Source organism: Diadema setosum, chromosome 5 (assembly GCF_964275005.1).
Source record: "Diadema setosum chromosome 5, eeDiaSeto1, whole genome shotgun sequence".
NCBI lineage: Eukaryota > Metazoa > Echinodermata > Echinoidea > Diadematoida > Diadematidae > Diadema > Diadema setosum.
The window spans coordinates 20,755,365-20,780,986 of NC_092689.1; the positions used below are offsets into that span (position 1 = coordinate 20,755,365).

Sequence of the window (25,622 nt, forward strand, 5' to 3'; positions counted from 1 at the left end):
AAATAAAATGCAAAAGAAAAGAAAAGAATATTCTGAAAATACAGTGTGAAGACCACTACCACTTTGATATCTGATGAATGAAATAAGATGATATTATTCGCCCCAACTGTTTAATGGAATTGCCCACAGAATGTGCTGTCTCCATTGCCCATGAAAGAGAAGTGAAACAAGCACAAGCACTTTAATTTGTTTGACCTGTTTTGAAGCATAGATCTGTATAGCTGGTAATATCCTGCCTCATAAATTTTCATGAAAAAAACTTGTTGAAATTTTGATGTTTGTGGGTGATTGTATTATATATGAAGTTTTTAAGTACCATGATTATTTGTACTCGTTGAATTTTCAGTCATTTAGATTTAGATAATGAATGAAAGAGATTGACCATATCTCTTTCAAGGCATTGTCTGTTAAAGTAGTTTGACAGTGGTACATATACCAAGTCAAGTCCTTGTCATACCATACATCAAACAAGCTGTCTCGAGTTTTCCCAGGCAGTGCACTCTGCTGTGAAGGAAAATGAGATATATGGAAATTGAAATTGCTGGCCTCTTGTGGTATCAAATCGTTGTGTTTCATAACTTAAACAGCTCAAAATTACCCAGTCATCAGAGAATGCTGAGAAAGTTGTAACATGTAAAAGATACAATAGGTTTGTACAGTAGCTAAAATGTGATTGACTATCAAAAGTCAGTACCAATGACTCTGAACCGGACCAAAACACAACATGAATGCAAAACTTTTATAATGATCCCATTTTCAAAGTCACATATACCTTCTGCCAGTGTGGAATGACAATTAAATGGTGCAGATGTGCATTTGCATGGAAAGGAGTGAAGTGCTACCAGAATCTATAAAGCTAATCTGTGCACTTCTCTTTTGTAAATCGCTTTTATTACAATCAAGGCTGTAAATGTAATGTATTGTGTCTGATGAAAATGGTGTGAACAAGATTTCCTGCTATGGAGGAGTTGAGTAACCGGGGCTGGCTGATCAGTATACAATGTACACAACACACTGAATGTCCTCATTTTTTATATCCCCTCCCTCTTCACTTTTGTGTCAATATGGTTGACTTTATACCGTATTATTAATTGAATTGGTGAATATCTTGCGATGAAAGGCCATTAAAATGCTTCGTTATTTTGATGTTATCAGACATAAAAGGGAAGTTTTGAAGAGTGCATGTTTATGCTTCACTCTTTGGAGCCTTATATACTTGGGGTTTTGTGAAGTATGTGATTAGTGCAAAATATTGTTGCATCCAGACTCATGTTGCTATACATTGTGCTGTTTCAAAATGTGAGTAAAAGCGATCAAAAGGTGCATTTCCAATTGACAATTCTGTCTAAATGCAAATCACGTTTACGATCGGCAAGTCAATCTCTCAAATCATGTTTACACGGGAAGCATACATGTAAATGCAAAATCGTGTATACTACATGTTGTATGTAAGCTGAACAGCTTGCTACAATAGGGATATTTAGTTTTTCAACAATGTATAGTGCATGCTGGCAAAATCAGCTCTTTCATGAGCTCGAAAAAATTGAGCATAAACAGTATCCTAATGGATGCTGTTTTAGATCAGCATTTTGGATCAGCGTTTCAAAATGCTGATTTTGTCAAGAAGTTGCAAATTGAGCTCAAATGCACCCATTAAAGGACAATCACAATCTGCAGTGGAATCTGGAAAGAAAAGTTAGTCTGTACATTGTAAAAGCAGAAATAGGTTATCTTTGTGTAAAAGAAGTGAACAATATATTTACATAAATATTTATAGATGAAGGAAGATCACAATGTTTAATAGACTTTAACAGAAATGTACTGTCTTTGCATATCATGGAGATTGATTGTTTTGCTTGTGAACTAACATTTCCATTAGTGTCATTTAAGACAAAAATCTGAAGTGTCTGTGAAATAAGTTCCAAAATATCTTTAGTAATGCAGAGTATGAAGAAATTTATCTGGCATTGTAAGATGTGTGTGATGAATGCAATAACTCCGCAATGGAGCATTCATGGCGTACTTGCCACTTTCCGCACTCTTCTTCCATTGCTGACCTTTAAGAGATGCTACAATGACCTTTCTAGATCTATCCTGCCATAGCATCCAGTGACGATGTGCTTCACCACATATGAAAGAGCAAGGCCACATCACCTAACCATATTGCCTCAAAAACTGCAGTTCTCGCAGTCTACCTAACGGATCCATGCAGGATGAAGAGTTATGTCAATTTCCCTCTTATGTCTCATGATGTCTTTCTTCTTATAAAACCAGTAAGAGCAGATATTTTATTCTAACTCTCCCAAAATAGCAGCCAGATCTGGATGCTAATGGAAATGATGGTTGTTAGTATATTTTGTAACTTGTTGTGATATAAATTGGACTCTGATTGAGAGGATAACAAAAGAATTTATGTGTAGAAACTATACTGTGATTACTTAGTATTGTCAATCTGGGTGGTCATGATGGCCAAGGATATAAAATACATTTGTTGTAAGACTAGCCCTGTCTGTAGGTGCATGATATAAATTACATACATTGTATGCCTTACTCTAGTAAGTTGGTCATCGTTGCGATCACCAATACAATGGAGCTTTATCGTTCGAAGCACCATTTGATGTGATAACACCAAGTACAAGCAGCGTGTTGCAATGTTGAAATATTGTGGCATTCCTTACTTAAAAGCCTTGAAATTTCAAGGGTCTTTTTCATATTCTTCTGTATCATTGGATATGTTATGTAAACATGTGTAAGGATCGCGAAAAGCATGAAGCTTAATGATGTGCTGTATTTTGTGTGTGTGTGTGGGGGGGGGGGTGTGCTTTTGTTTGAAGCTTATAAGAAATAAAAATTTGATAACCACCACTTGAAATAATCATTTAGAAAATTAAATATGGAAAGTGTTTAATTACAATACTGTAGTATGTTATAGATGCATAAGTGCTGGCTGCATTTCATGTGCACTGCCCTACCATACCTGTATGCCCATCAAATCTTCTGTGTGCTAGCCTCATTGAGCACATGGCCTATTTGGGAAAGGCAAGTCTTCCTTATTGACCGATTCTGTGACGCGCTATGTGTATTTTTGGCATGGGCGCAGCCATAGTGGGTGTATCAGCCGACCCCCCCTCCGCACTCCCCCACCCCTCTCCCTACACTAGCACGCGCGCAGAATGAAAAACTGCTTTAGCCAATAGGCGTCTCGTACTGAGTGCGTGAATGCTTGCTTAGTGCGCGAACCTTTGTTACAAGTGCGTGTAAACATGTTGCCCCGGGGTGGGGGAGAGCAGGGGGGGTCGGCTGATACACCCACTATGGCTGCGCCCAGTGCCGTAAAATGTCTGCTGCCCTCAACGAACCCGAATCGGTCAATATCAACTCAATATTGCATCTGAGATGATTATGACGGGATTGGTTATCATACTACCATTTTGCAAAATCAGGTGATGGAACAAATGTGAGCATTCATCCAGAGATACTATATTCTCTAATACAAAAAGAATAAAAGCTGTGTATAAAACCTTTGTCAAACAACTATAACAACAAAAACAAAAACAGTATGTATTTTCATTCAATAACTCTACTTAATACAATGCAACAATTATTATGATCACGAGTGTCTCTACTTGCCGGGCGGGTGGAAGTGATTGTTTGCACCTTGTTGGCCATTATCTAGATAGCTCGATCAGAAACATCTAATGTGGAAAGGATGTAATTTGGCCCATATCTATGTGTTCAACTACAAGAGCTCTAAATCCTGTGCCACTGCCTCTACTTGGAAATTCATATATAGCTGTAGTACTTCTGAGATTGTTACTTGGACACTGAATAAAAGATTGAAGTAACATGTCAAGTGGTAGGGAATTAGTTCATTTTGGGATAACAAATTGCTGAGTTTGGCACATGCCTATACTATGAATTTACTAGCATAATCCTTGATAATGTATTTCTTATGGAAAATGAATGATACAACTTACATAACTTACTAGATGGCACAATTTTATGAGATCTCTTTTGAATATTCATTTATGTTTTGTAAGATACAGTCATGCAGTATAGGCAACAAAAAGAAAATAAGGAAAAGTTCTACCTTTGAATACTCTGTGCAGCATTAGTGGGAGTGCTGTTCAATGTTTATGAGGCCTATTGAGCTGTGTGTGTGTTTGTTCCTGGGAATGTTGAGAAAATATTCACTTTCAAACAGACAAAATGGCAGGATAATTGTCCCAATCCAAATACTTTTTTTTTGTGGCCATTTAGATGCACAGAAATATCCTGCTAATTGCCAATCGTGATAATTTGTGAGCCATACTGTGCATGCCTGAAATCTCCCAAATGGCGACCCTTGCCCTTTTGTTCATGTGCTGTTCAATCATGCATGTTTTGAATGACAGAATGAAAAATCTTGAGATTTCTAGCTCCAGCATTCTCATTCTCACTGCTGTGTTAATAATTGCACTATTTCTCAAATTATGCCCTGCTCGAAAAAAAAATATCACAAAAATTTATAAAAATATTTCGAAAATTACCCAAAAAATATGTTTTTACAATATTGTTGTATTCAAAAATACCTCAAAAATACATTTTTGAAAATATATTTTTTTTACGTACAGTTTTGGAACACCGAATACTGTATGTTGAAAATATATTTTTTGAATATTTTTTGTCACGTCGTGCTGCTACAGCAAAAAAAAAAAAAAAAAAAATACTGTAAAATTATGTTTTCTAGCTATTTTTAATGCCTTTATGATATGGGGCTACAAAAACACTGCATAAATATATTTTTCAAATATTTTTGTTTTACATTTTTGAGTTTGGACAAAATAAATATTAATTCATTGTGTTATGTTGATGTTTGAGCTCATTCCAGAATACATAGAATGTACATTCTGTGTATGTGAAGACATTATCAATATCCAAATTAACCTTTCATTAACATAAAACCATACAAGTAGTCTTAGAGCCTAGGCCTATGTAAACTAAGTATCTACACCCTATACCTGGTTGGTAGCAGACATATCACAGTAACTTACATAGGGCCATTTAGTTATAATGTTTTAAGGCGTGGTTACCAAGTAAATTACACTTTTGATATTGAAAAATGAAAATGCCTCCTCATAACACAAGTTGAAATTATGAATACCACAACAATAATATTGAGTATACTTTCTAACACAGTTCAAAGCTTATTGTAATCATAAAAACAATTAGAACTATATTTTTTCTTTTTCCATTCCAAGAGAATTTGAATAGCTTATGAATATGCATGACCAGTAGAAATCAGTAAAAACCAACTGGTATTATGGTTAATGGGTTTTAATCTGGTGTGAACTGGTAAGTAAGCCTAGTCAGGTACATATCTTTCAAGTGTCAACAAACTGTTTACACACAAATTAACACACACACACACATATATATATATATATATATATATATATATATATATATATATATATATATATATACACACACACAAACAAACACACACAAGAGCACTATACGTGTACATACCTGGTCTACATAATAGTTTGCTAGTTGAAATGTCAACTGACTTCAATTTGTACCAACTGAAATCACTTTTACCATAATTTTACCACATTTTTTTATTTTAAAGCATATTTCAATGCTTTATTAATTTGTTTTTCAATAATTAAGCTGAAAAAATATGGGAAAAATATAAATAATATTTCAAATTTGACAAAAATACCCCCAAAATATCCTATTTTTGTCCCCGCCGAACGAGTTCGAGCAGGGGACTATGAAACGGGCTCCGTACGTGTGTGTGTCCGTGTGTCCGTCCGTCCGTCCGTGCGTCCGTCCGTCCGTGCGTCCGTCCGTGTGTCCGTCCGTGCGTCCGTGTGTGCGTCCGTGTGTGATCAAAATCTTCAATTTGCTACTTCTCTGTCATTTATGAGCCAATTTTGATTCTGTTTGCTTTATATGATAGCACTACATGGGAGCTTTAAAACTTCTACACAGAATTTCAGTCGTGACCTTTGACCTTGACCTTTGACCTATATTGTACATTTTGCTACAAAATGCTACTCCTTCGCCATTTCTAACCCGATTTTGATTCCGTTTGCTTTATATGATGGCACTAGGTGAGGGCTTCAAAACTTCTACACAGAATTTTGACCTTTGACTTCTTTGACCTTTGACCTTGATTTTTGACCTATATTGTACATTTTGCTACAAAATGCTACTCCTTCGCCATTTCTAACCCGATTTCGATTCAGTTTGCTTTATGTGATGGCACTAGGTGAGGGCTTCAAAACTTCTACACAGAATTTTGACCTTTGCCTTCTTTGACCTTTGACCTTGATTTTTGACCTATATTGTACATTTTGCTACAACATGCTACTCCTTCGCCATTTCTAACCCGATTTCGATTCCGTTTGCTTTATGTGATGGCACTAGGTGAGGGCTTCAAAACTCCTACACAGAATTTTGACCTTTGCCTTCTTTGACCTTTGACCTTGATTTTTGACCTATATTGTACAATTTGCTACAAAATGCTACTCCTTCGCCATTTCTAACCCGATTTCGATTCCGTTTCTTTATGTGATGGCACTAGGTGAGGGCTTCAAAACTTCTACACAGAATTTTGACCTTTGCCTTCTTTGACCTTTGACCTTGATTTTTGACCTGTATTGTACATTGGCTACAAAATGCTACTCCTTCGCCGTTTCTAACCCGATTTTGATTCCGTTTGCTTTATGTGATGGCACTAGGTGAGGGCTTCAAAACTTTTACACAGAATTTTGACCTTTGACTTCTTTGACCTTTGACCTTGATTTTTTACCTATATTGCACATTTTGCTACAAAATGCTACTTCCGGCGGGGACATATATTACGCACCGCGTAATTTCTACTTTTCCTTGTTGGAGTATTTTTACAAACTGTCAACATTTATAGGGAAAATAAAAAATATAGAAAAAATATTTGTCTCATCTCAGGACTCAAAAAAAATACCCCCAAAATATGTTATTTTCAGAGTATTTTTTAAAATATTGATAAAATATGGTATTTTTGGAGTATTCTTCCAAAAAATATCACAAAAATATGCAGTTTACAAGAAATTCCTCAAAAAATATTCGAAAAATATGTAAAAAAAAAAATATTTTTCAGTTGGGAAAAACGACTGGGGTGGTGATAATTCAGAAATAATTGAAAGATTTCCTGGGATCTGAATCAAAAAACTGATCGTGCTATTTCTAGTGCTGTGGAATTTTTATCTCCACACAGGCAAAACTCCTGTGAGTTGGATCCCAATGCAAATCTCAAGATTTGTATCCTGCTAACAGTGTGAATCCCACTCATGATTGCTGGGTGGGTGAGCTTGAGATGGGTCGCTGGGGCATGATCGCGAGACTGAATTGGTACATACAAAATGTAGGTCATGGTTTTAAGAATCAGCGGGATAGTTTTGTATGTGCCAAATGACTTCATCAGTCATGATAAAAATACATTATTTATGTCATTTGCATGATCGATGCTGTATGCTAAACTGCCTCGTGTATATAAACTAGTATGAGGTTGAATACTAATAGGGGAAGTCTTTGTGCAGCAGTGCTGGGTCACTGGAGGCTGCAGTGCTTGGTCACTGGAGACATCAGAGCATTTACATGTAGCAAATGGCTGCCCTCATACTATCTCACCCTGTTAAGCCTTTACATGCATGGCTTTGTCTTTAGTACATTTAAAAAAAGGAAAAAGAAACTACCCCCCCCCCAAAAAAAAACAAACAAACAAACAAACAAACAAACAAAAAACAAACAAACAAAAAACAAAAAACAAACAAAAACAACAAAACAACAAAACAACAAAAACAAACAAACTTTCTTGTGCAATTTTCAGAAGCTGTTTGTATGCTGCTCTGTGAATTAATCTCACACTACACATGTAGATCACTCTGCTTAGGACTATACATGTTTTATAAAACACAGGTGCTATGATATGATATGTACAGAATTGTGAATTGTCATGCATAGACAGCAGCTATCATTAGATCTTACAACTCAAAACCTTTTTAAATGTATATAGTTGAAGGTTTCATCAAGAGCTGTTGTTCGTTGTCTCCTCTGAAACTGATAGCGAATGAAAGTTATTGTTAAAAAGCCATGAATTTGTGTTCTGACCACCAATAAACGTGTTTCTCAAAGTGTTTTCTCTTCTCTTTGCCTACTGTACAAATGTATGCAGATTGCTTCAAGCTCATGAAATCGAGTTGTTTTTCAATCTTTGAAGATGTTAAGAAATTTGTGGCATTTTAATCTTGCTGCAGTACACGTGTGTCATATACAAAGCATTTATGGTTGCATCTTTTCATGTTTGACTTGAAAACTAAAAACAATATTTTTTTTTTTTTTTTTTTTTTTTTTTAGTTCAATTCCTGTGCAGTTTCACAAAGGTGTGAAAATAACACTATAGTATTGGGTATTGATAATCATGATCAGTGTTGGTTCTGTTAATCTGATCAACAGTGGTATATTGACTACACGCAGTTGTGTGTGACATAATACCAGCGCCAGCACTTGAACTGACCTGAAATCACCCAATGTGGATCTAGCACATGTAAATTGTTTGTTGGGTACATTGTGTGTGTGCAAGTATCATTATACATTGTATATCAGTCTATATTTTTATGTCACATTGCCTTCTGTGTATCAATCAAGAGAAAGAATTGTTGCAAAAGGAGACACATGATGTGATGACATCAGTCCATTTTAGCTTTGACTGCATATGTTTACAGTCATGGCTGTGCCCCGGCCCCCCCCCCAATATAAGAAAGAGTGCCTGAGGCATAATGCTTTTGGGTTGTCTTTCCTTCAGTCCCACAACCTGTTATCACAATTCCAAGCAATCATACCTGCTCTATGGATTTTCTTTGATGTACTATTGATGAGTGACCCAGGCATGGTGTACATTAAGTGTACATAGATGCATTTGACAGAGGGCAAAATCCACCATGGTCTGAAGGATTACTGGATGTTGGCTCAAAGTTGTTGCTTTTCAGCTATAAGCCTATATAGTCCTAAGATTTGTCAAGTGGTGGTATGATTTGGTAAGATTGCTAAGTGTGGTAAGGTAGAAATGAAAAGAAATTAATTCCCATGAAATGACCAGGATGAATAGTGAACGATCAAGGTCAACATTCACTGTCATATTCTAGTGGTCAAAAGCAGTCATTTGCAGTAATCACTCAAGTTAAAAATGTCTATGCTGGATAGTGTAAGTTTTTGGACAGGGTAGAAATGAAGTGACAATTATATGCATGAAAATGATAATGGCGATAATTCACAGTTCAAGGTCAAAGATTGCTGTATTTTTCTGAAAATGTGATTTTCGAGCTGTGAGGAAGATGGAAATAGATTAGCAAATAATTGTCTGAATTATGGAGGAATTCAAAAGGATGCTAAAAATTAAACTATAATATGATTTTGACTCTCATCAAACTGAAAATGTAGGGGCATGTTCATAATGCATCAAGTTATTACATAATAGAGCCATCTTACATGTAGTTGACTGTCAGCAAAATTAGATTTCTCTATATTCTAAGACTACATGTGAAAGTAAGTTGTAAAAGTTCTGAAAATAATCTTGTATGCATTCCTGCTTTTCCATTTATGCTCTTCACCTCCGCACTGCATTCATAAATTTATTAACAAAATAGAATACTGTGGATTTGCTACAAAGGAGATTTTCAAACAATTGGTGTGTTGTATAAAATTTGTTGAACTAGATTAATTCAACTCACTAAATGTGTATGGGAATGTTTGTAATGTCAATTATATGTGTATATATCTGTGAGTACTTCACAAACTGTGACAATGATGAATTCTTAAAGGGGAAGTCCGGACGATTATCAGCTGTTTCCTGTGTAAAGAACAATATTTCATGAACCTATTACCCTTTTCCCGACGAGAAAAGACCATCAAATACATTTACTATGATTTTTTTTTTAAAATAAGGTAATTCTTCATGTTCGAATCCGTCGCGAGCAGCCCTTCGTACTATCTGTCCCAGTATGCATTGCGCGTGACGTCACAGACTCACTTTCCTCAGCAGAGCACCTTGAGCGCAGCCCAGCTATGCATCGATCTCATATTGCACTGCTGACTGCGGCGCGGTATCTGCATGCCTGCCGAGGTCTGCCTAGTTGGCGCTACCGCAGGAGTCCGTACACTGTTTTAGGAGTGCTGTTGCCAAATGCTGTATTTCTTTATTCAAATGATCTTTGGTATATATCTTTATAAAATCCGTCAAAGATTTCTGTAAAATAGTTGCAATGTTATATCATTTTCATTTTATTGAAATATTATATGTATTGTAATACTGCTATACTTATTAGTGTCCACCCCATCACTTACAATTCAATGGCTATTGTTGTCATCAGAGTGATCAGACATACATTTACGTACCGTCTGCTGCTGCCAGATGCTATCACAATCCGTGATCGTTTTTTTCGACTTCTGAGAGTATGTCTGACGGTGGTAAATTACAACAATATAACTTGAACCGCGGAAGAAACGCCAGCGCCAGCTTCATCATAGTAGTGCCGCCGCCGGTAACTGCGACCAGCAGCCCCATATACACATAGCGTAATGGGACTGCGTACTGTAGCATTCAGGATCATGATCGGGTAGCATCGCGGATAAATATCAACTTAAAATCAAAATATTTCTTCAATTTGAAGACTTAACAGTAAAGTTAAAGTATTGACAACAGGCTTTGGGCAACGTTTGGTTCTGCCAGTAGTCCTTTTTCTGTTCAAATTGATGACTTAATGTGACTCGGTCGAGAGGAACCTTGGAGAGCTACACTGAATTATTGACGGCCAGCACAGGCGCACACACAAAGCGACATCTCTCTTTGCGCACACATCTCCGGTTATGCGTGCGCTGACCGTCAATTCAGTGTACAGTTGTAGCTCTCCCAGGTTCCTCTCGACCGAGTCACATGAAGTCATTAATTCGAACAGAAAGGGACTATCGGCAGAACCAAACGTTGCCCGAAGCCTGTTTTCAATACTTTAACTTCACTGGTAAGTCTTCAAATTAAAGACATTTTTTTATTTTAAGTTGATATTTATCCGTTATACTACCTTATCATGATCCTGAATGCTACAGTGCGCAGCCCCATTACGTTATGCGTATGGGGCTGCTGGTTGCAGTTACACCGCCGATCGCGATGGGGAGCATGACAAGGCTGCATCGAGTAGTATTTGTAAGTATTTGTAAATTAATGTATTGGAGAGCCATCTTGCACACCTTTCCCGCTCATTTTCTGGGTTCGGAATGGCAAAAAACTCTTCTTCTTGCCATCGCCCGGTTTATTAGAACACCCAAACGCTTCACACATCGGCATTTTTGAAGTGAAGCAATAGATCATGTCGCGTGCATCTGCTGCGTGGCCGGAACCACGCGGAACGCTATGGCTTGCTCGGCCCGTATCGCCGTTGCTCAATCACGGCTCCCCGAGCCAGCTGACGCTCCAAACAAAAAGCAATGTGGGGCTAATACGTCACGCCGTCACGTGATCTTTCTCGCTGGCGTACAGGAATTGAACAGTTACGATTCAAAATTAGTGATGCTAAAAAATCGATTGTGACGAGTTGGGAGGGTATTTTTCAATGAAACTTAGTCATTGTGGTCCTTGATTTATGTAGATTATGGTGAAATTTATTCAAAATCGTCCGGACTTCTCCTTTAAAGTGAGTATGATATTTATCATAAAAAAGAATACATGCACGCGTGTGACATTTTCCTTAATGAGACATCATACCATGTACAGGTCGTATGTGCTACAGCTGGATTGTGTATTTTTGACTGATCTCATCTCACTCTACAAGCCTATGCACATTGTATTACACATGGGGTCTAAACTACCACCTATAAAGCTTCAATGAGTCAGTATGCATCGTATGCAATGCCATAAAACTGTCATGATTCAGTGAAAGTTCAGGGCATGGTATGGGTTGATAAATTAATGACTATGTTAGAATTGACCAGCTTTCTGACATTGCTCTCTTACTACAGATACAGCCTGATGTTGATGATCTAGATAATGGAGCCGATGAAGAGGGAGACACTGACTCCGTTAAGTCTGAGATCAAACTGGGCAAGCTGCAGTTTTCTTTGGATTATGATTTTCAAGAAGGAAAGGTAATTTTCAGGAAAGTGGAAGAGAGACAGTACATGTACATAATTTGCACAAGGGAAAAACATGTTGGCTATGTGTTTGAAATGTGCATGTTGATGTAAATGAGAGAGCGAGGTTTGGGGTAACACCATGTGTATGTAGTCCTTGAAAGAACTGTTTGGTGAAAGGAGAGCCTAGAAAGAGGAAAGTGGGAGAGGGAAGCGACATATGGAGTATGTAAGAAAGGCAAGTATAGTGACAGTCGAGGGGCAATGATGAACCGGATGTTGAAGTTGCACCAGTGGAGACGGGAAAATAGGAGACAGGGACAGTTATAAGGATTGAAGAATAGCGTGAGAGACAGGTAGAGGGTTTGGAAGTCGGTGGGAGGAGAAAGATGAAAAAAATGAATGAGAGAAAACAAAGGCAGTAATCAATGCTGACTATGGAATGCCGAATTAAAACTTAAAAAAAAAAATTAGAAGGGGGGGGGGGGGGGTTGGGTTGATCCTAGGAAGGACTCTAACTGTAGGAAAGAGCTGTGGGAGAGGAAAAATGATACAATAAGTGCAGTCCTGAACAGGACTCCTGTGGGAGAAGGGAAATTGGAGACAGCATATACAGTAGTAAGAGGATCAAGGAAATTGGTAGGTCGAGGAGAAGTTAAACTATAGGATAACAAAAAGAAGTGAAGAGTCATGAAAACGATCGACTGAGCAAAGCTCTGGAAATCTAGTGTAAAGAATCAACAGCCTCTTAATACCCCTTTCATACAGGGCATTTAGAGCACTCCTGGAGTGCTCCTGAAGCCCTCTAAACTCTATATCAACAGACAATCAGACCTTGGAGCACTCTAAAGTTATATGCCCCTCTCGAGGCTAGGTTCAGGAGTTGTATCGTGCTCTAAACTCTGAATAAGTGGTCACTAACGTTTAGATCCCTGCAGAAGTGGTATGAGGCACGCGCTGTGTATGCATACAGTTTACTATGTTAATGTTTTCGTGCACCTGAAGGTCACCATGACATTTATGCCCCTCTAAGCCACTTCGTGTGTGGTCTCAGTGAGCCATGACTCCTTAACTTTTAATGTGCCATCAGGCCCAAAACCCAGAAGTTTTTACCCAAGGCCAGAAATTTTCGAAACTAGTTTGACAATGTAATTCAAAACTGCCATTTTTTGTAACTACTGATTGTTTTGAATTGAGTTATACACAACAAATATCAAAAAATGATTGTACTTTTGTGTCATGTAGTCAGTTTGCTGTAAAATCTATCTGAACCTAAAGCATCGCAGAAATAATCGATATCATGAAAAAATCAGAAATTTTTGTGAAGTATGGAAAGAAAGCGTCAGTCTTGATTTTTCTTCAATAGAACATTCCCTTGACTCTGTGAAAAAGTTAAAGAGCTACATTTCCTCTTTGAAATGATAACAGTTGTCTTATGGGGTTGTATAATTCCAAAGATATTAGCAGTTTATTTTGTCTTTGCAATTTCTTTTTTTTGCGTCAGTAATTCATTCCCTAATCTGAGTCTTTTAGTTCCAGATCCTGTATTTGAAACTAAAAAATAATTGTCCCGGGTTCCTGGAAGAGTGTCTCTTGTCTACTGAAGAAGGAAGTACCTTCTAATCCTTCTTTTGTCTTAACTACTGGTGGGTATACTCTATTGAAATCGGCAGGCCTCTGTCAAAGTTTCTGTCAGCGAGGGGTTTGTGCGCACGCAATTCCTTGGTAACAGCAGAGATAATCCGAGAACTGATCGAGTACAGTACACACTACCGGTTGCCACGAGCAGCTTGAAGGATGAATTTAACTCCTGAAGTGAAGATTACACATACGAAGACATACAGAATGCTAAAAAAAAAAACCTATTATTTCTTTATTACTTCAATGTAAATTGAAAAGAAGAAGCGACATAACAAGAAAGAATGCAAGCGCAAAAACAAATACCTGGGAAACATGGTTTGAACACTTTTCTCATAAAGACTATCAGGTGCTAATGAACTTTTATATCCCTAGAGATGTCTCAAAAGTAACACTGCTATAGCCTGTGCCAAAATCACAGGAAATACTAGATAAGTTTATTTCCAATCACTTTCATACGTTTTAGCCAAATTGGTTTTGGGCAAAAACCAGCATTGATTAGTACTTGCACTATTTGCATGTTGTCGCTCAAAACAACTCGCTCTTCGCGCCTTGAGAACGCTACCTACAATGCTGAAACTGAACTTAGCCAAATAATTTTCATCTTTAACTCTCTATACTTTTGTGTGAAATCCTGAAGTACCGACTAGCTTTCTACTTTAATTTTCATTTCGCTTCAAACTAGGAGACGAGCATGGAGTGCTGATCACGCCAAAACAAACTAAAGGGCCTACGTTTGGTACCAAGCGACAGAGTTTATACACTTAGTTTCCGTTCACTATACACGTGCATAGACAAGAACAAAAGTGTTTTCTTCTTTTGTATGTTAGCATGGGGATGATTAGTGAAGTTCACCATGACAATAGGAAGAAAGACTTGAATGAATGAAAGAGGGACCAAATGAAAGTAGCTTCCTGCAGGACAGCATCCAAGTGGAACTATAGTGGAGACGCATAATTGTTTAGACAACACATGCAGATTCAATAGCATACACATGCGTGGTTTACCAATGAGACTTTTGATCTACACACAGCTTGCAGGGGTGTGCTCGTCGCGTACTTTCCCGAAGCGATAAAAATACCCAACCGAAAAATCGCGTATTTACTAAAAAATTTCCTATGTACGCGTACTGGAAGTTTAAGTGCATACGATAGGTATGCTAATCAGCTACCATTACATATCAGTGGCAGTTTCTTGGTGTAACACATTACGATTAGGGTACAACAAGAACTTTAATGGGCGATGGTTTTTGTGCTCTTCTTAGTCGCCGATTGGCAACCACAGTACATCAGGACTACGGTTGCTGTTCGGCAACCATGGCATGTTAAGAGAAAATATGAAAAGATTCAGAGGGGTATATTGTCGAAGTGCTTCAGGAGTGCTCCTGGGCCCAAACGTTGTGTATAAATTAGGTACTAGTATGTGATGTTTTGGGTAGATTGATTGTCCTTTGTCAGAAGTTATGTGTGTCATACCCTAAGAGGAAGCAATTTATGTATGGAGAGTGCAGACCTATATAGGAATCTAGTATCTAGATCTAGTATAAAGAATGACTAAGATACTCTTCAGAACTCAACATTGCAGGTAAATTGACTGTCCTTCATCAGACGTGAAGCATAATCTAAATGGAGGTGAGTTGTATGGAGAGTGCAGACCTCGATGGACATCGTCGCCCATAGTATAGACAAAGCAATGGGATGTTCATGTGCATGGTGGTGCATTGCGATGTTTGATGACATCCAGGTGTTCTGTTGAGGTACAGGAGCATTTTAATTGAAGAGCATAATAGATGTTTGGGGCATATTAGCACAGGTGTTGGTGGGTTGTCTGCAGAATGCGGAACCGTAAGGAGTATAGATAGGGCAGATGTCTGTGCTGTGGATGATCTGCATCGTTGTGAGCGTCTGCTGGAACCAGCGATGGGTGTAGTAGCAAGACATAATCCTTCAAGGTCCATCTATAGATACTCTCCTTACATAAATCACCTCCATATAGGTTAAGCTTCACTTCTCATGAAGGACAGTCAATCTGCACACAAATATGTTTGTTTTGAGTGATCATTTTTGTACTCATTTTATTGATGTTGTCTTACATCAGGATGATATCTGTATCCTATGTTTGTGACTTCAGGATTCAGTAGTGAAATAGTGTCCTGCGGTAATGTCCTGTGGTACTGTCCTGTGGTAATGTCCCAAAATACCACAGGACAGTTCCTGTGGTAATTCAAAACGTCCTGTGGTACTCTCCTGTGGTACTGCCCTGTGGTACATCCCAAAATAGCACAGGACATTTCCTGTTGTACTGTCCTGTGTGGTACTGTCCTGTGGTACTGTCCTGCGGTAATATCCTGTACCACACATCAGTGCCTGTGCTGACATATGCTTGTGTTGTATATGTGTGCGAGTACCACAAGAGCCTGTCGACACAGTACCACACAGTTCCCGTGTTAACATATATTTGTGTGGTGCATTGTGTGGTACTGACCAGTACCACAGGGAGTACCACATGAGCCTGTAATACAGTACCACACAGTTCCTGTGGTAACATATATTTATGTGGTACATTGTGTGGTACTGACAAGTACTACAGGGGTACCCTACAAGCCTGTGGTACAGTACCACACAGTTCCTGTGGTAACATTGCTTGTGTGTGGTACATTGTGTGGTACCAACAAGTACCACAGGGAGTACCACAGGACTTTTTTGTTAGGGTTGCAAACAAACATTCTTGAAACAGAGGTGATTCAGTATTTTTAAACCTGGTCTGTATGAAAAACTGGAGTAATTTCTGTCTTTACATATTACATCAAAATTTGGAAATTGATATTTCTTGTGAATGGAGCTACAGATACATTGTAGCAGTCAGAGTATATCTCTAGCATCAATTAATTACTTGTGTCATTGTATTAAAGTACTGGTACAAATTAAGTCAACTATGCCCATTTGTAATTGGGTAAAAAGGATTATTGTGCACAACCCAACATCTCTCCAAATGTTTGCGTCTTTGTTTTGAATTATGTAGGTCACTTCAGTAATGTCAGTATGAAATTTATACAAATGTCCACACCATGATAATATTCCATGTTGACAGCTAGTGCACAAAATGTACAATATAATGCATAGCAATACTGTGTTTGGAAATCTCAAGTCTTTATCTCTTTGCACATCTCTTGTTTGTTTAATACTGACAGCTCAATGTTGGAGTCATGCAAGCCTCTGAGCTGCCTGGCATGGACTTCTCTGGTACTTCAGACCCATATGTCAAGGTCTACCTCCTGCCTGACAAGAAGAAGAAATATGAAACCAAAGTCCACAGAAAGACACTTAATCCTGTCTTCAACGAGACCTTCACATTCAAGGCAGGAGAAAAGTTTTATACAGGCTTCAACTGTGTGGCAGTGTTAATCAATTTATTTGTTTATTTACTGTATATAATTTACATCTTTTTTTAATGTCTCCGCCACGAGGTGTCACTGGAGGCATGATGTTTTTTGGTTGCCTGTTTGTCCATAATCGAATTTGTGGGAAGCGTAACTTAAGAACTGTTAGAGGTACCCAAATGAAACCTGACATATGTATGAGTGGACGAAGGTGTGCCTATCAACTTTTGATTGCACATGCTCAGGGTCAGAGGCCAAGGTCAAATTCCTAAAGTTTCACCATCTCCCCAATGTCTATTCCAAGGTATTTTCTTGAAACTTGGTGTATTACCAGATGGAAATTCTCTAGGGAAAATTTTGGGCCATGTGGTTAAAGGTAAAGAAAAAAATTATAAAATTTCATTTTTTTCCCTCCATATGTTGGAAATGGCTCACCTTATCTGCATGAAACTTAGTACATATGCATGTATTGCCTGAAATCTTGGGATTTGTTGGGTCATGGGGTCAAAGGTCAAGGGTCAAAGATCATGTTAAAAGCCTTAACCTTTGGAAGTGAGCTATTACAATCACTCATTGTCTTTTGTGCGTAAACTTTTTATGCCTCCAGCAAGAAGTGTCACCAGAGGCATTTAAATGTGTTCGGGTTGTCTGTCCTTATGTCCGTCCGTAATCAATTTTGTGGACAGTGTAATTTAAAAAACGTTTGAGGTACACATATCCTAATGAGACTCATTTAGGACTTTTAGAATTCATGAGACAAATATCAGAACCAAACATTTTCAGCTTTTCTAATTTGAAATAACAATTCAAATAATTTCTACCATTTTTGTTAATATTGCTTCTCTAAGATGTCATTTAGATTTGAATTTGACACAAGATTCTTCATTTTTTTTTCTCCAATATTTTTGGTCTGCCTTTATCTTTGGGGCTACAAAGACATTATAGAGATCAAAGGTTTATTCTTTGCAAATTAGTTCATGTTTCTTATTTTGTTAAACTTGTCTTTTGTTCTCATTGATTGTAGAAGAGCACTCATGAATGAGAATTTGTTCATTTTTTTTTTTTTCAATTTTAACGCTTGTGCCTTGGAAGAGAAAAACGAATGTGTTCACTCATACACAAACGTCCCCTCTTGATTGGCCTACCAGGTTGATAGCCACTTAAATTACCTTTAATATTGTATAAAATGCATTAATTTTAAACCAAATATTCTATGAGAAATATGAACTTGAAAATGTTCACTCTCTTTTACGAGATGTTGAATGAAAAACTGTGTAAATGCCTATGGACTGGTAGATGCGACAGTGTATGTTTAGAGATGGAAGTATACATGATAATAGTGTTCAACAGTGTTATTAACCCGTTGAGGATGAGTCCCGAGTATACTCGGGCAGGTGTCTATGGGAAATGCGTGTTATAGCAAAATCAGTCCGTCCTCAGTGGGTTAAGAGTGGCATGAATATCATTTATCTACCAATGCTATCACAGCCTGCTTAAATTAAGAGCTTACAGAATCTTTGAGAAGAAGAATTGTGAAAATTTGTAGGCATTAGTTGAGAACAGTGCGAAAGTATTTTATTTATTTTGCAAGCCTGTTTCATCTATATAAACACCAGGTACCATACAGTGAGGTGTCAAGCAAGACTCTGGTCTTTGCCATCTACGATTTTGACCGGTTCTCGCGCCATGACATTATTGGGGAGGTCAAGGTGAAGCTCAGCCAAGTTGACCTCGGGAGTGTCGTGGAGGAGTGGCGCGATCTGCAGAGTGCAGAGGTCCCAGGGGGTGAGGTGAGTATTGAACCAGCAACCAGAAATTCAAGTATGGTGTCAGAAGTAAAAACAAACAAACAAACAAACAAACAAACAAACAAACAAAACAACTTGTAACTGCTTGCTTTCCTTGTAACAAATGTGGGCAATGTACAGTATTCATCGCATAATCGGTACAGGTTGGGAGTAGCAAACACGGCCCCTTTAAGCGGGGTTCCCGATTTCGCGATGAGCACTCACCATACACTAACGGCATACGACATGTACATGTAGTGCACACACACACACACACGCATACTGACGTACTGTACATGTACATGAATACACAACCACGCTACCCCTCGGCGCGACCCTCTAGCTCTCCCTGCATTCTCGCAATGATGTAGAGTAATCGCAACCGGGTTCTTCTTCTGTCACCTCTCTCCGAACACAAAATATGTGGATTAAAAGCTAGCACTTTCTTAAACATTCGTAGAATTCTTGGACACGTAGGGCGTTCCGTATAAATACATATCCACAACCATGGGAAATGATTACCCAGAACTGATGTGGGAACGTCATTGAAAAGTCCTTCAATCATTCAGTCATCACGGTTTGATTGTTTACTTGGCGCGATCACTGCACTGTACATGTGTTGTCAATATGTAGCGATCTAGCTCGCCAATATACACATGTACAGAAAAGCAAAGGCGGCAGCGAGCTGAAATGTACGTGTACTGGATGGACGGAGGTCAAAACGCACCAGTCCGAAGCTTGCTTTGTAAGTTCGATGTAAACGACAACTGATAGGGAATCTTTGAAATATTGTTGTGGTATTTTGGTAGATTTTTTGTGTAAAATATCAACAAAATCAAAGATCGCTTGAAGAAAAATTGTCCCGTTTATCAGAGGTCCCCGCCCAATTATCCAGTGAAAATAACGTGCATTGGAAATGTTTCTGGGAAGCGTATGTCATTTAAGCGAGGTTCCCAATTATCAGATGCCCGATTATGCGATGAATACTGTATCTGCAAAGAATACTAGTAGCTATACATGTATAGAATATCCTCATCATCGTAAGTTTTCAAGAATATTACAGCAGGGTTCTTGCCAGGAATTTCCTCATGCTTGTCAGGGCTGAAGATGGATGAATTATGGGCAGGTATGCACCTTGGGGGTGGATATGGGGGGGGGGGGGTAACCCCTGCATGAAGCTGATTTAATTGCGGGAAGGTGTCAATAGGCGCAGATGCACTACGGATGTTATTGTTCAAAGTCAGTCGTTGAGGAATTCTCTGGATGACAGAGCTGTACACCCGGGAGAGGTTGTGCCACAGTAGTAGACGTAGACGGCTTCAAACACAACTTCAATGGCAAAGACGTGCGCATCTTAGAGGAGGAGCCTTGGTGGTTTGAGAGGGAGGTCCGGAAAGCTGTCTACGTCAGCTCTGAGAACCCCTCCCTTAATGAGGGTGGGGACTGCGGCACAACCCCACTCAATGTGTACAGCTCTGTCCTCTGGAGAATTCCTCAACCTGACTCTGAACAATAATGTTGGTAGTGCGTCTGTGCCGGTTGGCAATGACACCTTCCTGCCACCAAATGAAGTGTCCAGGAATGGACGTGAAACTGTTCTTGAAATCAAAACAGTAAGTCCAGATGAATTAATTTAATGTTTTACCTTTATTGAACGTTACCTGGATGAATCAGAACTTACACCTATCATCAGATTTACAAACCTTCATAGTAAGAAAAACTATAACTATCGTGGGGCCATTGTGTTAATCCGAAATTTCACTGGCTAAATGCAGGCTTGCCTAACAGCCTCATCTGAATATGGAAACATTGGAATTGAATCATGATCAGATCCGGAATCAGAATAATGTGGCAACAAAAACTGAATCTGCATTATCTATAGTACACATATTTTTTTTTTTCTTCCCTCTCTCTCCCTAAAAAAAAAAGACAACAACAGAAGTGCATAAAAAATGTCAACATTTGAAGAGAAAAGTGGTTGGGGGGGGGGGGGAGTGCAGTGAAGGAAAAGAAAAAGAGCACCTGCTAAGAAGATGAGGTAATACTAATTTGAGGGGGGAATGCTCTGTTGTTCACCTTAAGGTCTGCATGCAGTATTAATGATTAATTTTATGCTGGAAAAGCATAGCTCCTTAACCCGTTGAGGACGGTTTGATTTTGCTACAACACGCATTTCCCATAGATACTTGCCCGAGTATACTCGGGACTCGTCCTCAACGGGTTAAAGTAACAGCAAGATGGAAAATGAATAGAAAGAAGAAGAAGAAAAAAAAAAAACACCTCTGCCTTCATTCAGAACCGCAAGGGCACCTTCACTCCCAGTAATGAATAATATGTTTAAAGCTTATATTTAATGTTACTGAATCAAAATGGATGTGCCTCTAAAACATTCTATATACTATTTGTAGATGATAATTTAAGTCATTGCATAGTAACACTTGCAGACTTTAAGGCCATGTTCTAAACAATGCTGCTTCTATTGTAATAAAGAGCATGAAAGTAGTGAAATAAAAACCTTTTTTTTTTTTTTTTGAAGAAATGAGGATTAAAGCAGTTGACTATGTGTAATAAGGTAGGTGTTCACATAATTGCAATTGTTGTATTGTCAATGATCAAGGTGCTGATAACTTGCACTGATGTCAAAAGTAATTGGAGGCTAGTTGCTTATGCATTTTAGGTTGATATACAGTCATCGGTGTTATAAAAACTACACATAGATATTTGTGTGTATATTACTTTTTGCTATTCAAATTATCAAATGAAATTATTTAACCACTGAAATCCCTACATGCGCAACGACAAATGTAATAGACTGAATTTACATACATTACAGGAAAAAGTGAGCTTTACATTTTTTGTTGTTGCACGAAGTAAGCTGCATAAAGAAAAGTGTGGCATCAATACTTAGCTGATGAGTGAACCCTTTTCACCTTTTGCAGGGCAAGTCTGAACTGGGAGACATTTGCTTCTCATTACGCTACGTTCCAACAGCAGGAAAGCTGACAGTTGTCATCCTGGAGGCCAAAAATCTCAAGAAAATGGACGTTGGTGGTCTCTCAGGTCTGTTCTTGCCACAAACTGTACACATACTTGCATGCCTGATGGAAACAAACTCATTGTGTGTGGGTTAAATAGCACTATGATTTCATTTGATAGCAATGACAAAAGCTGAGTTCGCTGGGTTAAGGGAAAATTAAGAATAGACAAAATTAATTTGTACAGCAATCCACATTGACATGAGAGAGTTCTCACCCAAGACATTACATTTATACTGTATACGCCATATGTTTAGCGAGTCTAAATTTTTGCGAAGCGGTGATTTCGCGATGATTTCGTGAATGGTTAAATTCGTGATCGTGGAGTACTGTACTGAATGAAGAAATCTATATGTGTGCGTCACATTTATATCAAAATCAGAGTCAATATTTTTGTGTGTCTTTAATTTCGCGAATAGGACCCGACTCGCAAAATTCGTGAAAATAAAAACCTGGCGAAATATTCGGCATATAACAGTAGTTCATTGATTCTCACCATCTGTGAAAATAATTCTGTGTAAATGAAACCAAAAGTGCAGGATGTACCACTTTTGCTAATGTAGAGACTTAAAAAAAGGGAAATGGAGACTTTGGCAGTAATATCTTGGATTTGTTGTAAGCAAGCTGAAGATGAAACCAAACACACATGCACAAATGCTAGGTAATGATGGTATTTGATGGTATGATATGTTCTATTTGTACACAAAGCAGTTTTAAATTTAGTACATTTTAGCTTCCATCTTATCCAAGATGACACTGAAATGAATTGTGTCTTATTCTGATAAACAGTGCATGACAAGTTATTCATGTACATAGTTTGTCTTCCATTTCGTTGTTCGAAAAGGGGATAATTCTCGTAGATGGATAAAGAATAAGGAAGTATTGTATGGTTTTATGATTAAACTTGTCTTTAAGAGTTTGTTGTAGACATACTAGTGCAGCACAGTTCATGGCTATTTACAAGGCTAGTTTGCCTCTGTATTGACTAATATGTATCTTGTGTGTATCCCCAGATCCGTATGTGAAGATTTCTCTCTACATGAACAACAAAAGGATAAAGAAGAAGAAGACCACCATCAAGAAGAGGACACTGAATCCTTACTACAACGAATCCTTTGGATTTGAGGTGCCATTTGAACAGATACAGGTAAAGAGCCAGTCGTCTGATAAACAGTTTTCACTGCATGATTGAGACATTTGTCCCAGTTAAGTTACTGTTCTGACTCAAAGAGGTCAGAAATTACTGTGGGATTAAGACCCTTACTCCCAATTCAGTTGCTGTTCTGACTGAAAGCAATGAGAAATTAACTGAAGAAATCAACACATCGATTCCATGACTGCTGAAAGACTGTATTTTGCCTTCAATAATATCAAAGAAGTTCTTGTGGTCTTGTGCAAGTTGGACATCTTTAGCTAAAAAGAAAATACACAGATAGGTAGGTAATTTCATCATTGTGTCTTTCTGTTTTATCCCTTATTTCCTTTGCAGAAAGTGACATTGGTGGTGACTGTTGTGGACTATGATCGCATGGGCAGCAGCGAACCTATCGGCAAAGTGGTGCTTGGATGCAATGCCACGGGGGCGGGACTCCGTCACTGGAGCGACATGCTGGCGTCGCCACGGCGACCAATCGCCCAATGGCATACCCTCCAAGAACCAGAGGAAAACAAGTAAAATATGTTATCAAAAGCATGAAAAAAAAAGATTAAGCATATATATATATTTATTCTTAGCCAGGGAAATATGCTGTTAAAACTAAGCAAGGAAAAGGGTTAAAAGAGGACCAACACTAGTAGTTGTGCATGCTAGTAATGCTTCCATCCATATCTATCAGATTGCTGGTATTCAGTTCTTTACTGATGCTCACCCTGAGATAAAGAGAAGAATGAACCAAAGAGCAAGCTTCGCATAAGCAAAATAGAATGTTCCTTGTCAAGCCACTGCTTAATATCAAAAGTTTAATCAGATAATTAAAAAAAAAAACAGTGTGTCTTTGTCATTATGGTTAATAATTTTTCATGAGGCAACTATTAAAAAAGTCATCTGATCCTAGTTTTTAGTGTTGGTCCTCTTGTTTGATGATATCAATGGAGAATTGTGTAAAGAAGAGTATGAAGGTTATGTTCGCTGCCTACGCCATTGTATTTGCTCAGTCATCAAAAATTTCAGCGAGGTTTTGAATCAGTTTAAATGATTTTATGTGTTTTATCTGTTTCTTCTGTACTCATTCCTGTTAGTGGGATCATTCCTGCTGGATTTAGTACAGATGTTCAACTTTGGTGGAAATATTTAAGCTGAGTTTTTTTTTTTGTTTTTTTTTAGTTTTTTTTTTTAGGTTTCTCTTTTTTCAATGTGTTTTTGTTTTTTTCTGACAATTTCCCAATAATGTATGCACATGCATATCAATAACTCATCTATACCACTCACATTTTTTTCCTTTAAATTTCAGCACAGATATCTAAAAAGTAATGAAAGGAATTTACATTCATGAGTTTTTATTTTGGATGCCACAATTAAGTGGTAGCATGCCCTTCTTGTATCACTCTCATTGGAAGTGAGGTTTGTAAAATACAACAGCAGTCAAGCATTCTAATTGTGGTAAAAAGTGTTTTTTGATTCAGATGACTTGAATTTAAGTCAAAGTGTGAAAGTGCAGATGGGAAAAAAAAAAAAAAAACCTGGCATAGATATTTCACCAATGTACATTATTATTTTAATTTCATACCTGAGCTGAAAGAGTTAATATTCTTTTAAAGTCAGTGTATAGTAATCTGCTTGCATTAGAGTGCTTTTTCAGTGTAAGAAAAGCACTGTAGCAGAAGCATGAGTGTTTGCTTGCTTCCAATCCTGAGACCAGACTAGAGTATAAAAATTTGATGATCGCAGAAACTGAGTCCAGCCAGTTTCTGCGATATCTTTTTATACAAAGTATAAAAACACCCCTTCCGAATTCCCATCCCACAATACCATACCAGCCACTGAGTCCACCATTCCTTCAGCCCAACTGTTACCCCACCTTCTGTTTTTAGTCACTCATTGTTGCAGCATGTTTTAAGTTCAGTGGGGAACGGACAAATTTTTCAGTGTGTTCACTGAACCGTGAATACCTGTGTGTTTCTAGTACTGTGTGTGTGTGTGTGTGTGTGTGTGTGGTGTGTGTGTGTGTGTGTGTGTGTGTGTGTGTGTGAGTGTCTGTCTCTCTGTGTATAGAAAAGGGCATCAACCAGATCTTCAAGAATAGGACCTTAACTTTTTGTATGCCATGGGGTAAACCTGCTGTATGTCACATTGTTTTGAGACTGCAGTGCATGAGTGCTTTTGGAATACATTCTATTTTCCTAGCAAGTATACTAAAAGATGCAGTGTGGCAAAATTGTAGGGAAACTTACAAGCTTTGCTGATGGAAATTGTATGGCAAAGTTATGGCTATTTTTCTTGCAAATAGTCAGTATTCAAAATATAACCCGCAAATAAGACTGCAAATTTATATATTTTTTGTCATGATTACACATACTTTTGTAAATAGGTCTGGGAGACATGACTTGTTGAATGCACAATTTTGACAGAAAATCAAAACTCCTTAATAAAACCCTTTGGGACACAGCTATCCTGTCACAGGGCATCACATGCAC

General features: G+C 38.0%; 1 protein-coding gene across 1 annotated transcript in view; it reads left to right on the forward strand.

The window, feature by feature from the left end:
• Nucleotides 1–24,284, forward strand: part of LOC140228633 (synaptotagmin-1-like) — an 80,713-nt gene extending 56,429 nt beyond the window's left edge. The window contains exons 4-9 of the mRNA XM_072308880.1: nucleotides 12,040–12,165; nucleotides 16,979–17,146; nucleotides 18,784–18,957; nucleotides 21,894–22,014; nucleotides 23,003–23,136; nucleotides 23,479–24,284. Of these exons, the coding sequence (XP_072164981.1) occupies nucleotides 12,040–12,165; nucleotides 16,979–17,146; nucleotides 18,784–18,957; nucleotides 21,894–22,014; nucleotides 23,003–23,136; nucleotides 23,479–23,664 (909 nt within the window). The 3' untranslated portion in view covers nucleotides 23,665–24,284. The remainder of the gene's footprint in view (nucleotides 1–12,039; nucleotides 12,166–16,978; nucleotides 17,147–18,783; nucleotides 18,958–21,893; nucleotides 22,015–23,002; nucleotides 23,137–23,478) is intronic.
• The last annotated feature ends 1,338 nt before the right edge of the window (nucleotides 24,285–25,622 follow it).